The sequence below is a fragment of the Populus euphratica genome, unplaced genomic scaffold (assembly GCF_000495115.2).
Source record: "Populus euphratica unplaced genomic scaffold, PopEup_1.0 scaffold570.1, whole genome shotgun sequence".
Lineage (NCBI taxonomy): Eukaryota > Viridiplantae > Streptophyta > Magnoliopsida > Malpighiales > Salicaceae > Populus > Populus euphratica.
Window position 1 is genome coordinate 218,190 of NW_011500155.1, and position 14,516 is coordinate 232,705.

General features: G+C 30.8%; 1 protein-coding gene and 2 pseudogenes across 1 annotated transcript; 1 reads left to right on the plus strand and 2 right to left on the minus strand.

Annotated features, from left to right (window-relative positions):
* Positions 1–14,516, minus strand: part of LOC105111076 (polyubiquitin 11-like) — a 28,056-nt pseudogene that overhangs the window by 11,404 nt on the left and 2,136 nt on the right.
* LOC105111074 (syntaxin-71-like) lies at positions 1,390–5,830 on the plus strand. Its single transcript, XM_011006319.1, has 9 exons — positions 1,390–1,791; positions 1,974–2,099; positions 2,290–2,449; positions 2,663–2,748; positions 2,851–2,919; positions 3,077–3,121; positions 3,212–3,274; positions 3,379–3,455; positions 5,550–5,830. The coding sequence occupies exons 1-9, from the start codon at positions 1,636–1,638 to the stop codon at positions 5,563–5,565; spliced, it is 798 nt and encodes a 265-aa protein (XP_011004621.1). The 5' UTR covers positions 1,390–1,635; the 3' UTR covers positions 5,566–5,830.
* Positions 10,379–12,645, minus strand: LOC105111080 (NAC transcription factor 25-like; annotated as a pseudogene).

The following is a 14,516-nucleotide window of genomic DNA, read 5'->3' on the forward strand; positions in this document are numbered from 1 at the left end:
CTTAGATTTATTGTTCTTATACTTTTTCATATAGTTGCAAAATGGTGATGGATTCATGATTTTTTAATTGATATGCATAATAATTTTTGTTTTTAAAACATAATATTTCTCATTAAAAAAATATGTTTTCATGAAAATAAAAAAGAAATGCATAAATAAAAAGTTAGGTTTTTTAATTAAAAATATATACCTTTTCCTTTTTAGTTCGAATTGTTATAATTTTCTAAAATAAAGTTTTTAGTAGTTATTTGCTTTTTTTTCCCATGAATTATGTTTTTAATAAAAATAACATTTTGTTGTAAAGAAATTAAATGGATCAAAAAGACAATTTTAATAAAAAATATATTTTTCTTTTATAATTTTATTTGTTATCTTTTATGCCAATATCTATTTTTATAATTTTATAATTAAATAAAAAATATATTAAACAATATAATTATGAAATCAAGTCATACCATGAACTAGATCACTAGATGGGTTGGCTAATCTAATTTAATTTAAGTCAATTTAAAATATTATTGTTATGGTAATTTTTTTTTTGTAAAAATAATAAATTGATGTTGTTTTTTTTAATTTTTTTAAATTAAATCAAGATTTAATTAGATAAAATTGAGTCATTAGTATATGTGCTAAATCATTAAGGTAACATCATATCAATTTTCACTTGATTTATTTTAAAATTTGATCTTGATTAAAACTTGATTCGACAAGTTACTATAATAATATGTTAGATCAAATTAAGTTGTTTTTTAAAATATTTTTTATTTAAAAATATATTTAAATAATATATTTTTTTATATTTTAAGCTAAGTTTTGGTATAAAAATATAAAAAATTCAAAATTATTTTTAAAACAACCATAGAAAAAAATAATATAATAACTATTTTTTTGTCTTTGGAAAAAAAATGCACAATTACAATCTCTTTTGAAGCTATAGTGTCAAATTATTCTGAAGTTACAAATTTTTTTTTTAATTTTTTGATTTATATGAATATTCGGGTCAATTTATAATTTATACGTATCATAACTAATTTTATAGTTGATTAAATACTTTCTAAATCCAATAAATACATAAAACACTATAAAAATGATAAATATGCTCATAAAAACTTAAATCTAAATACAATAAAAAAAACCAATTCTCTTCCAGCACTGGGCAAGACCCTTGGTGCTACAAAATCCCTTTTTTTTTTTTTTGATTTATGTGGGGTGTTTGGGCCAGTTTGCGCGCACCACGACTAATCCCCACGGCTCATTAAATACCCTGCAAACCCAGTAGACATGTAAGGCACCGCGAGGATGATAGACGTGCACGTCAAGGTTCAAACTCAGATGTAGTTGAAGGAGACAAACCCCTTCCACCACTACGCCAAGCCTGATGTGCTCCAAAATCCTTTCTTTACTAGCGCTAATGAAAGAGAGAGAATACCACGTAATAAAAAAGTGGTGCATTACAGGTAGCTGTTCACCTTACTTGGAGTCGGAGAGTTGAAAATTGGAACCGGAAAACCTCTTCTTGCTAAATTATTCCCTTCAAATCACCACCACAAGCTCAAAACCAAAGAAATTCAACTCAAAATCCTTGTCTTCTCTCTTCCATTTCTTCTAACAATAATAATAATAAAAACTTATAAAATGAGCGTGATTGACATATTAACTCGAGTAGACGCGATCTGCAACAAATACGACAAATACGACTTTGAAAAGCAAAAAGATCTCAATGTCTCAGGCGACGATGCCTTTGCTCGCCTCTACGCCGCCATTGATTCTGACATTGAAGCCGCTCTCCAGGTTTCTTCGATCTCTTTGTAATCAAATTGATTCCTTTCATGTTTCAAAATTAGTATCAACTCGTTGATTTAGGCTTTAATTAAATCAATTTATAGTTTTGGAGTGTAGTTTCTGTTAATTGGAAGGTTAATTACTGTATTTCTGCTTTCATTCTTGAATTTCGAGTGATTTGATCTCTACAGAAAGCCGAGCTTGCTTCCAAGGAGAAAAGTAAGGCCTCTGCTGTTGCTATAAACGCAGAGCTTCGTAGAACTAAGGCTAGATTACTTGAGGAAGTCCCTAAACTGCAGAGATTAGCTGTGAAGAAGGTTAGTTTTTGAAAACTCTTTCGAGTGATTTTCTCTGACTCGCTATGCATTAACTCTAGAAATTGATGTCACTCACGATTCCTCCGTAGTATACATGAATTTCTCTTCGATCGCCGTGATTTTCTATCATGAATTGGTATTTAGCATCCAAATTATACAATTGACAGCATCAGGGTTGGAATATTGACAGGTTAAAGGACTTTCTACAGAAGAACTTGCTGCACGAAATGATTTGGTCCTTGCATTGCCAGTTAGGATTCAAGCTATACCAGATGGAACTGCAGCTGCGCCCAAACAAACTGGAGGTTGGGGGACTTCAGCTCCCCGTGCTGAAATCAAATTTGATTCAGGTTATTTGTTCACTTGTATTGAAGCTGTGTTGAACTGTGAATAGTACATTTTATTTCCCATGATTCCTGAGATTGTTATGAGTGGGAAGGTTTTGAATCGTTTGTAGTTTATTTCAGTACTTAGGTAGTGATGTTTGATACTTTTCCTCCTTGTTGGCTCATGGTTCATGGATAATTAGTGTATTCTACTTGTATATTTCCTTTGGGTAATAGATGGGCAGTTTGACAATGAATACTTTCAAGAAACCGAGACGTCTAGTCAATTCAGGCAGGAGTATGAAATGCGTAAAATGAAGCAGGTAAGTCATATAAAGTAGCAGTGTGTTTGTTTTTCATCTTATAATTGAAGGAAGTTGTTGGGCTTATGATTTCCCATGTTTTTAACTTTGACATTCCCTCAGGATCAAGGGTTGGATATGATTTCAGATGGTTTGGACACGCTGAAGAATATGGCTCATGACATGAATGAGGTATTATTTTCAATAAATGTCTTATTTCTTCTCTCCTTTTGTGTGGCAATTATGTTGTAGCTTGGGATGTGCAAGCAAGGCTATTTGTAAGTGATTGTTGGCAGATAAGTAATTATCCATGGCATTTGAATTTGTTTGTGCTATGTGATATGTGCAGGAGATGGACAGACAAGTTCCTTTGATGGATGAAATTGACACTAAGGTGAGAAGCATTACCGTATCCTTCTAAATTTTCAGTGCCACTCTGATGGAAATAGAGTTTACAAGAAGTGCGCCCTGTGCTTCCTTACAGGTGGACAAGGCAGCTGCTGACCTTAAGAATACAAATGTTAGACTTAAAGATACCGTTAACCAGGTGATTGAGCTTCATTTTAACAAAGTTTGATTGTTTATTCTTCTGAGATGCATCCAGATTGAGGCTTATTTTTTAATCTGACACAAGTTTTCATTCTGTTCCAGTTGAGATCTAGTCGGAATTTCTGTATTGATATTGTTTTGTTGATCATAATCCTCGGAATAGCTGCCTACTTGTACAAGTAAGTTCCTACTACTTTCATAAGTAGTTTACATGTCCACATCATTCATATGCAATCAAATGTTCTGCTTAATATCTCCATTATGTTTGGGTGAACTTTCTTTGTTTCTAATTCCTTGTACATTGTAAAATCAATCTTTTTTGTAGGATTTAGTAGAAAATATGTCTGGTCAATGCAATTCTTAAATTAGGATTAGTTCATGTTTGTTAGATCCTGGCTCAATGAGTATTTTATTCTGCTATGAACTGATGCTGTAGAATCCTTTTATCGGAAGCTCACATAGTATAGCTACTAGCTTTAAAAGAAGTACGATGCTGGGAAATTTCTTGAAATGGGTCAAAGAAGAAGAGTGAAATTTTTACTTTCATTAACTAGTCAATTCAACTCAGCTTCCTCCCACAGTTGGGAAGCTACACAGATTTTTTCATTTAATTCTGTTGTAGGTGCTCTTTTTGTAATCTATTATCACACTGTATCATTTTTTGTCACTTAAAAATATGTCTTTAATTTTTGGTTGAACTTGTATCCTCTTCAGTCCCAATATTTGAAGATATGTCTTTGTTACAAGTGTATTCATATATTTATCATGCATATTGATACCCCATTGAAAATCACAGTCTCTTTACTTATCCTGAACAGGTGTCATCTTCATCTTCCATAGATGGACTTGTTTCTTGTCTAATCATTTCTAGCGTGTACAGCATCTGTTTTAACACCTTTATTTTAGCTATGTTAATTAACATGTTAACTCTTACTATTTTTTAATTTATTGAGGTGTAATAAACAACAGGAATCCACTGGTTGAATAAGAACACCCAAGGAAATCAAACCCTGCAGTGGCAACTGAAGTTCTCATTGACATAATAAGAGCTGTCCAAATAGAGAGTATTTTAATAGGCACACCTCAATTTTATGAACTCTAAATAGGAAAGAAAACAAAAACAAAATCTTTATTGAAACATAAAAATATAGTTAAAATAATGAAATAAACATCTTAATTTCAATTGAGTTGGTCCTCCATCTGAAGAATTCTAATTTAATATTATTTCCTCTTTTTTTTCTTGAGGTATGTATTTGGTTTATCCTGTCTGCCTTTTTCTACCTATATTATTGTTTATAGTTGTAGAGGCTTAGTATCATCAATTGTTGAATCATCAGTTAATCAAGTATTGGATATTGTAACTAACTGATGAAACAATATGCTAAAAGACTAGATCAAGGACTCCATAATTTAGGGTACAACTCCTTCTCATAGGTTTGTGCCAGAAACAATTTGATGTACAGGTTAAAATTAGGATCACCCATTGATTTCTACCCTCTTAAAGAACACAAAATCTGTTTTTCATGCTTGTATTTCCAAATCTTTTGAGTGCATTTTGTTACTCTTGTCTGTCTTCTAGTTTTATATTTTAAGAGGCTCTAATACCGTTAGTTTTTGAGGTATAAGTCTACTAAATGAAAGTATGGATATTTGTGATGAATAATTGATGAAAAGGGTATGGTCAAGAACTAGAGCAATGAAGTTGTGAGAATTTGGAGATAACTGCCTTCTTAAGGAGGTTTGGCCACTTGCCAGAGACAATTTCATTTATGGATCTGTTACAATTACAATCACCTTTCCATTGGATTCTAAACTCTTGAAGGGCATATTGTATTTCAGATGCGTTATTTGGTCTTCATTGTATTGCTTTTTATATAAAATCTGTACAGTTGTTGACTGGGGTCATCTGGCATCTTGATGGTTGTGTAATACATTTAAAGTGTAAACTGAAGAAAGGAGATGGTCCAACATTGACTTATAAAGTAATATCTTAACATGTTATGTGCGTTTATATGATAACTTCAGTGTTGTTGGTTTCTGACCTGGTTATTTAGTTGGGGGTACATGAGTCATGGGACCTTCAAGTTATTGATTTACCAAGAGAAACTAGGAAATAATTTGTGCTTGGTTCTAAATTGGTATGATTTCTTGATTTAGTATATTACCACTGGTCAGCTCATCTTTAGATTGCCCTTAAAAGTCAAATGTCCGGTCAGCTCTTCTGTTGTTTGTCAAGTGGGAAGTTTTTCTGAAAAAATCATCTTCCTTTGCAGTGTGCTGAAGAAGTGAAGAAAATGAAGACTCTATCAAATCTATTTCCATGGTACGGCAGTGTTGGCTTTTTTCTGATATAATCTTGTATTTGAGGACTTCAATGGCGCTTGTGTTTTCATTTGATTTGTTATCGTGCTGGGAGTAACTCTTCACACTTGAAAATGTATGTTTGTCATTCGTGTACTTTTATCATATCTTAATATCTTGCAATTTGTTTCTCTCAGTTTGGGTATTTACGTGCTGAATCTGACCCATGGAAATCATCCCAAAGTTTGTAATAGCAGACTTGTCTCACATTGCCATGCCTGTTCAAAATGTAGGAGTATGTTTTTGGTTTGTTGTAGAAAGAAGTTGGCGTAGGTGTTACTGGGCAATGTGCCTATATGGAAAATAAATTAGTGTTTTGGGAATTACTGGGCAAGGTTTCTTATGGATCTTGCATTTTGTTATTCTCGGATCCCCCACCTCACTTCCTTTTTAGCCTTCATCGATTGGGCTCTATAGGACTGCTTTCTCTTCCCACCTTAGAGACTGAAGTGGGACAATCCTAAGATTCGATTTTTCTAGTGTTTGTCCTGGATATATCCATGTCGAATGATGCTCTTAAACTACATGGAGATTTTTCGAGATAACCTCTTCTTTGCTCGTGATTTTAGTTGAACTGAGACAAAAGTCACCAACGCTGGGATTTGGATCCCAGTAGGTTGGACAATTGATTCCTTTAATGCCATCTTTTCTCTAGTTTTGCTAGATTATTTTACTGGTAGTGAACTAGCAAGTCATGGAGTTGTGGTGCTCCTCTCACCTCCCTGTGGTTGATTTCTCATGCTTTTGGTGGATGGTCAAGAGGATTTGCATCATGATATGATTGGTTTAATGAAGATAGAGAGCTGGCCGTATTGGGGACCATCCTGCATTAAATGCAACGGTTTGTGGACTGTGAAGTGACAGAAGGAAGGGTGAGTGGATGTGTCTTCGCAGAAGTTGGGCCGGAGTTAATATTTTATCATTTTTACTTCAATACCATACGAATCATTACGGAGCTTCACTGTCTATATGAATGGTCAAACAACTTTTTTTTTTTCTCTTCAATTTAGCTACTTTTATTTCCCTCTATTTTTTTAATTTTAATTTTTTTTTTCATTTTCATTCTCAAATTTGTTTTTAACAATCACTTAGATTATTTTTAGATTGACTAAATTGACTAAAGTATATTGAAATAATTTTTACATAATTAAATTTTAAATTTAAGTTGAACAAAGAGTTGAGATGAAATTTTTTTTCTTGTTAATTTTATCATATTGTTTTTTTCAATTGTCTTTATTTTTTTACTTGCTAGTCAAGTTTTTTTAGGATAGTCAAGTTAATTACATCATGTTAAAGTAATTTTTATATAATTTAATTTTAAATTTGTGTTAAAGTTGGGTCAATATTTTTTAATGTTGATTTTATCCCTTTTTTCCAACTTTATTCTTAGATATTTTTTTTTATTGATTTTAGACATGTAATAAATAAGATAACTGCTTTAAAAATGGAATTGTTGGATTGTGTTGAATAAAATAACAAATAATTCTCTACAATTTAAATATTTTTTTGTTATTTTTAATGTTTTTTATATGTCCTGAACTCATGCTTGTAATCTAGTACAACATTCTAAAAAATCTAAGGGTATGACTTATCATATAAATAGTAAAAGATTTTTATTTATTTAATTTTTAATTTAATTTTTTAATATTAGGTTTTTATTCCATTTTTATTAATTATTTTTTTATTAATTTTATCATTCAATATTTATTGATTTTAAACTTGTCTTCTTAATTTGTTTTGATTGGTATTTATAATTTATTTTGATTTGTTTTTTGAGATCATGACAGCCTTGAACAAACATTTTAATATTTTTTTGATTTTAATTATATGAGTATTTATTTTTGTTATTGTATAACTTAGTAAAAAGAGTAAAAAAAAAAACAAAATTATTAAACTAAGTGAGGTCCATGACTTGGGTTGCGTGTTTGACAGGTAAGATGTAAAGCTTGATTTGATATAATGTGTTGTTTCAATATTAAAAAATAAATGTCATTTCAGAAATATTTTTTAAAGCCAAACTATGATTTTTGTTGGTGATTATGTTGTTTTTAAACATATCAAGTTGATTGAATTATATTGAAATATGTCTTATATAATTTTCACAGTTTAATTTTAAACTTAACCACGACAATGGTAAAAGCGGGTAGGTTTGCAGATTAATTTGATGGGCCATATTTAATTATAATATCAAATAATTTTTTACAAGTTGATTTTTTTTTTACATATTTTTTTATCTCACCTGCTACTATAACATGTTATGGCCAATAAATTAGTAAATAACTAATTTATTGGTAGATATATTAATTAACTACTAATATTATAATATAAATGCAACTTAAAAAATATATTATTACCTGCAAAAAAAAATTCATTTTATAATAAGTAAATAATTATAAAATATCAACCATATTCATTTAATGTATTCTAAAAATACACTTTTATCTTTTTGTAATTGAACTGATTACTTCATAATTATGGTAGTTCCAAATAATTAAATATAATTTTAATAAAAAATTTTCATGCCTAAGATAAAGAAGAAAAATAAGTGAAGTGACAAGGAACGAATAAGCACTTACATATTTTAGTATCTTCGAATAACCATGGAAACTTAGCAGGCACCCTTGCAACTGCAACAAATATGTTGTTTGGAAAATTCAGGTTCAAATACAACTTACTATAACAATAGGAAAAAGAGTACCGGATTTTACTATGCTCACACTTACATCATAAATAAATGAAATAAAAAAAAGATGGAAGCTCCTGAACAATGTCTGCTGGATTCGGATGTATTTATTTTCAAGGTGAGACCAGAGCGCCTCAGCGTCCTCGCCATATATAAATGATATGCGTAGCATAATATATAAATGGTAAGTGTGGCATAATTGTTACCAGTTTGGCTTATATTTTTTTCCCCTCTTCTACTAGATTTTTTTGGTGTTAGCCTTTAAAAAGATTAATTTAGCCCTTGAGACTTGCTATCCTTAAAATTCTATGTTTATTCTTTTTATTACAATTTTTTTTATATAAAATAATTTATGAAATTAAGGATATATATTTTAATTTCATTCCCAATAGATTTTTCATTTGTCAGATTTTGGTTCATATTTTTTTTATTATTTGTTTTATTTAAGATAGTTTTTAATATTATATTTTTATTTTTACAGTTTCATCATTCTTGAGTTTTTTTCCTATCAAATTTATTTTTTATTACTATTTTTTTTAACTTGCATTATTTTTTTTAGATTTATTTTATTTTTATTTCATTTTATAATATTTATTTGGTTAGGTATTTAGCTTCTTATTTGAATCCATGTCTAAAATTTAATAGTTTGTAGGTTTAAAATATTAACTCTGATTTACAAAATTGACACAGGCTTCCTTGATTTTTCTCTTTTTTTAAGTTTTTTTTTTCATTCTCCAGCATTTTGTTATTTTTTATTCACTTTTATGAGATTTTTTAATTGTTTTGAAAATAACACGGATTTTCTTGCTTTTTTTTGGTCTTTGTTCAATTTAGTTTTTTTAAAAGAATTTTGTTTGAAATTAAATTAAATTAATTGATTTCATCTTTCAACATTTAATTCTTTTGTGGTTGAGCTTCTAGGTTGAGTCCGGATTAAGAATTTAACGGATTGCGAGTTTGATAGTTTAACTAGGGTTACAAGGTTTATTTGGGATTGTTTGTTTATTGTTTTTTTTTTTTTATTTTTTTTTAATTTCATCCTCCAATATTGTTTTATTTGCTTTCTATTGGATTCATCTTTTTTTTTTAAATAACAAAGATTGCCTAATTTTTTTTCTGGTATTTTTTAAATTTAGGTTTTTTAGAAGGAATTTTGGTTTTTAATTAAATTAAATTTATTTATTTTATTCTTTAATATTTAATTAGAAGAGTATTGAGCTTTTTAGTTTAGCACAATTCTACAATTTAACAGATAGCGAGTTTGAGAAATTAATTCGAATTTATAAAATTCACCTAAATTTATTTTTTTTATTAATTTTGTTTTTTTACAGTTTCTTCCACCACATTTAGGTTTTTTTCCTCCTCTCATTCTATGAGATTTTTTTTATTGTGGTTTTGAAAGTAATAAAGGTTAATTTAGTTTTTTTTTATATTTAAAAGAAAATTTTATTTTTCAGGTTATTGCTTTGATAGCATGATTTCTTTTAATTACTAAATTTTTAATTTTTTTATTTAAAATATTAATATTACATGAATATTATTTTTTATATTGGTAAAAACTTAACCTCACCGCAGCGTAACGCTTATCATTTATCTATTAAAACCTGAAAAGACTTTCTTCCTTGGACTTGACCCAACGAGTAATGTTAAGGAAACAACACATGGAACGGAGTTTAGTATTTACAATAATAACTAGTACTGCCTTTGATACCTTATAATACTGGTAGTACATGAAAAATTAAGGAATACAAGCCTTGCAACAATTCTCGAACTCATTTTATCATACATACATACATATAAATAAAAAACTTGAAAGCACTCGTGAAACAATATTTTAGCTTTCCCAAACCTCACAAATATCCTAGCTGTATATTCATGCTATCCATTGTAAATGAATCACCATCAGATATACGTACAATACAAATTACCATACCTATCTGAATGTACAAACTGTTACCACTATATATACAAATATAATACTATTCCACGTAGAGTAGCACTCAAAGATACTGGCGAAGTAATGGTCTTTGAAACTCCATTGACCGCCCTCTGATCATTTCATTCGAAGTGATTATACTCCTGGTACTGTACGAGAGGATTCCATTGAACAGGACTGAAACAGCTACTCTCAGACTGGTCCGGCATTCCACATAAATTCTCATCTGTGCCATCGTTTCCGATAGATAAAACACCCTCCTCCTCCATATCTGCCTTTGTTCTAAGCTTCTTGCTCCGTGGAAAACAATTCTCTCGCTGTTGATCTCTTTCCACATGTTTTCTTTTCAGTGAGTTCAACAAATTGCCAAGAGAAGTAGAAGATTTATCAGTACTTGGGAAGTTTATGCTCGAGACTCTTTCAGTGGATGGAAAATCCTGGGAAGAAAAGATGTAAGGCAACATTGGGCAATCATTGTAAAAAAATGTCTGATCATCTCAATGTTGGGGTTGATGTTCGTATCCTGTAGATCATTCACTCTTGGGAAGAAGCCAGGCGGCGCAGAGCTTGGAACGTTTTGATCTTCCCATGTGCTTCTGGGAATGCTATTCTTTTGCCTAACTCGACACAGCACCCAATCATCCAACTGCAACATGGAGAAATGTTGTTACCAACCCTAACATTTTTACCAAATATAACTAAGGGTTCGGTTAATTAGACATGAGTTCGAACCCGGCGACTTACCCTCATAGATCCTTTGCTCTTGGAATTGTTCCAGGCATCTAGCAATCTGTATTCATGCATGATCCAGCCTATCTTCATTCCTTTAGGAGGGCGTCCTTTGCAGAACACAAGAGCCTTTTTAACACCAATTTTTGTCGTTCCGCATGAATTGATAATCAATTTATTTGTCCCTGTTGCCTTCCAATAACCTGAAGCTGCTGCCCTGTTAGGCCGGGCTCCAATGGGGTATTTCCTTATCCCTTGGCGTAAAGAAATACCATTCATCCACTCCAAACAAAGCTTTCTCTATACTGAAAGAAAAAAGTGTTTGTCAGTAGGCAATAGTTATAAAGAGATGCACGTATGCAAAAAAGAAGCAACAGGAGCAATATACAGACTCGGTAGCTCCCATGGGTTATACTTGTAGAGATCTATCTCAGCAATAATAGATGCTGGAAGTGGATTTGAGGTGATTTTGTTCTTCAAATAGTGTACTATGAGCTCATCATCAGATGGATGAAATCTAAATCCCGGAGGAAGTTGAATATCTGAGCTGCTTTGGCCTCCATGTTCCAGAAGCTTTGTTTCTTGGCGATGGAACAACCTAGGGAGACCTAATAAATGAGACCAGCGACATAAACGATCAAAATGGGTTCAAGGTTGGGGAGCAACACTGTGCAAAGGTAATAATATAGAGGGGTGATGCTCATTTGTGAAGACGTGGACATGAATTATGTTTATAAAATAATTAAGCTTAATTTTTTTCTTTGGTTATATTTAGAGTAGAGAGCAACGCTTTTTGTCTCAATTCATATCCTGTAGGATCAGACAATCCTCAGCGAACCTATCAAAATTAAGTAATTTATTTGTAGAAAGCTTGAAATTTGAGATTAGGGATGGTAATAGATAATCATAGATTGAGTTTCTATTATATCTATACAATACTTATTATTTTAGTTTTTCAATTATTGGAATGGTATGTCGGACAACTTTATACTATTTCTCATGCTTAATATTTGGTTTACTTGTATATTTAACCAATATCTTTGTTTTTATTTTTTCAGATTGTGATTTTTGTTTTTTATTTCTTTTTATTTTTGTGATGATTTTTCATCTTTCTGTAAATTTTGTTATAAATATGTCTCTTGATTTGATCAAGATTTAAAGTGACCAATTAAGTGAATAAAGATGGTTTTTAAATTTGAATTGATAGTTGTAAAATGCAATTAGCTTGTTTTGTTGCTAAATTTGGCTTAATTTTGTCTATAATTAATTTTTTATGTGGTAGATCATTAAAATCACATGTTAACAATTTGATATGTATTTGTTGTTATTGATTTTTTGTTGCTAAATTAGGCTCAATTTTGTCTATTATTAATCTTATATATGGTTGATCATTAACATTACATTACATGTTAATAATTTGATAAATGTTTGTTGTTATTGATTGTTGATTTTATGACTAGTCTTTTCTTACCCCAAAACCTGTTTTATTGGCAAGGTGTATGGTTTAGAATCATTATTTATAACTAGTGTATTTAAACATTGTATTTTTCTTGATTAATTGACCTTGTTTTCATATTTTTATAGGCCTAGGGGATGCCAATGATCATTGACAATTTATCATCCTCCTCGCGAAGCTTGTATAACCTCTAGTGTGGCTCATATTTATGCCATTTATTGTCAGCAAGCCTTTTGGACCAAAGGTCTTGGCCTTTCATTGTATGCTAATTTTTTCAACCTTTCACCCTACATCTTCTTCTTTAGATAGAATTATATGAAAAACGAGCACCTATATACTTTACAGAGAGACTGCATAAGGATACAATGATTTTAGTAAATCATAGTCATTAGTTATTATTGAGAATTAGATGATGAAAAGTCATTTTATGGCATGTTTGCTGCATGTTATTATATTAGAACTTGTGCCCGTGGATTGTGATCAAAATCTTCATAGCTAGAATAATGACATTTATGAGTTGCGCGGAATGAATGGTCATCAATCGTTAAAACAATGTTCTTATCAATTGGCCTTTCTAGCATGATTTCAAATTTGTTTATGATGTTAACAAACTTGTCCCATGGGGCTTGCTAATTTATTTATCTATTGCTAACTTGCTGATTAATCATTGAATTCTTGATCAGTATGCTATATGTTTTTATTTTTTTATTGAGGAGAAACTACAATTTAGAATTAAATCCTAAGCAAATACAAATAGAAACCTTGCTAATAAAATAGAATGTGAAATTTTAAACTTGGCTTTAATAGATTTAGAGTAAAAGAAGGACAATACCAAAAATACAAATTGGAAAGAACGCAAAAGTAAAAAAGAAACAAAACAAAATAAAATAGAAAAACAATAAATTAAGATAAATAAAATGAAATAGTAAGTAAGTGAAAGCTATGAATAAATTACAAAAATAAATTGTATATATAGGGTTGAGCATTATTTTAAGCTTTTGAATGACCTAATTATACTGTTACAAGTAGATAAAGATTGTATAATCCTAATCGTAATATAATCTATACTTCTTTACTTTTACGCATTCTTTTGACCGTGTTCGTATCAATATATAATATCCACTAGTATAGATCTTGATTTACTGTTGAATTTTTATGTTCTTGGTCGATGATTTATGACAAATCTATTAAAGAAGATCTTGGAAATCTGCAGATGCATGAAATCTGCAAGTGATTGCAGCATCAGTGTGAAGGAAATCCGCTATTGATTTACAACACTAAGACTACAATCATGCTTGTGAATTAATACAAATATTCTGTCCATAAATGTTTTTTTTATTGCTGTAATCTTTCTTTAATAGAATATGTAATCGTTGTAATCATCAGTATATAATTATAGGCTGAGTATCAATAAAACAATGTTGAAAATTACATTGTAAACTTCTAAGTATTCTAATACTCTTTATGGTATCAGAGCATCATCTCTCCAACGAGAATTTCATCCCCATGTCTTCCACAAATCAGCCTACCTCCTCCCCTGAACTTTCCTTTGTTGTTTTCAACATCACCACTCAAATCAATGAGAAACTCACACCCTCATCCTTTCCTCAATGACGAGCATAGTTTGAGGCTCTTCTCATTGGCTATGATCTCCTGGACTATGTTAATGAAGAATCTCAGTGCCCTCTCTCAGATGGTACTCCATAGTCTACAACAAAAAAAAAGGTGGGTAAGGCAAGACAAGCTTATTCTCAGCGCCATCCTTGCATCCACTTCATCCTCCATCACGCCTCTCATTGCCACAACCAAAACCTCACACGAGGCATGGAAAAAATTATCAACACTGTATGCAAGTAAATCGCGTACAAGGGCAATGCAACTCAAGGAAGAACTAACCTTGATCCAGCGTGGAAATCAACCGATTTCAGATTATCTTCATACAGTCAAAAGCTTGGTTGATGAAATTGCACTTATTGATCACCCCATCTCTGATGATGACTTAACCCTCTACGTCCTCTATGGGTTAGGTCCAGAATTTCGTGAAATTATTGCTCCTATTCGAGCACGAGAAAAAT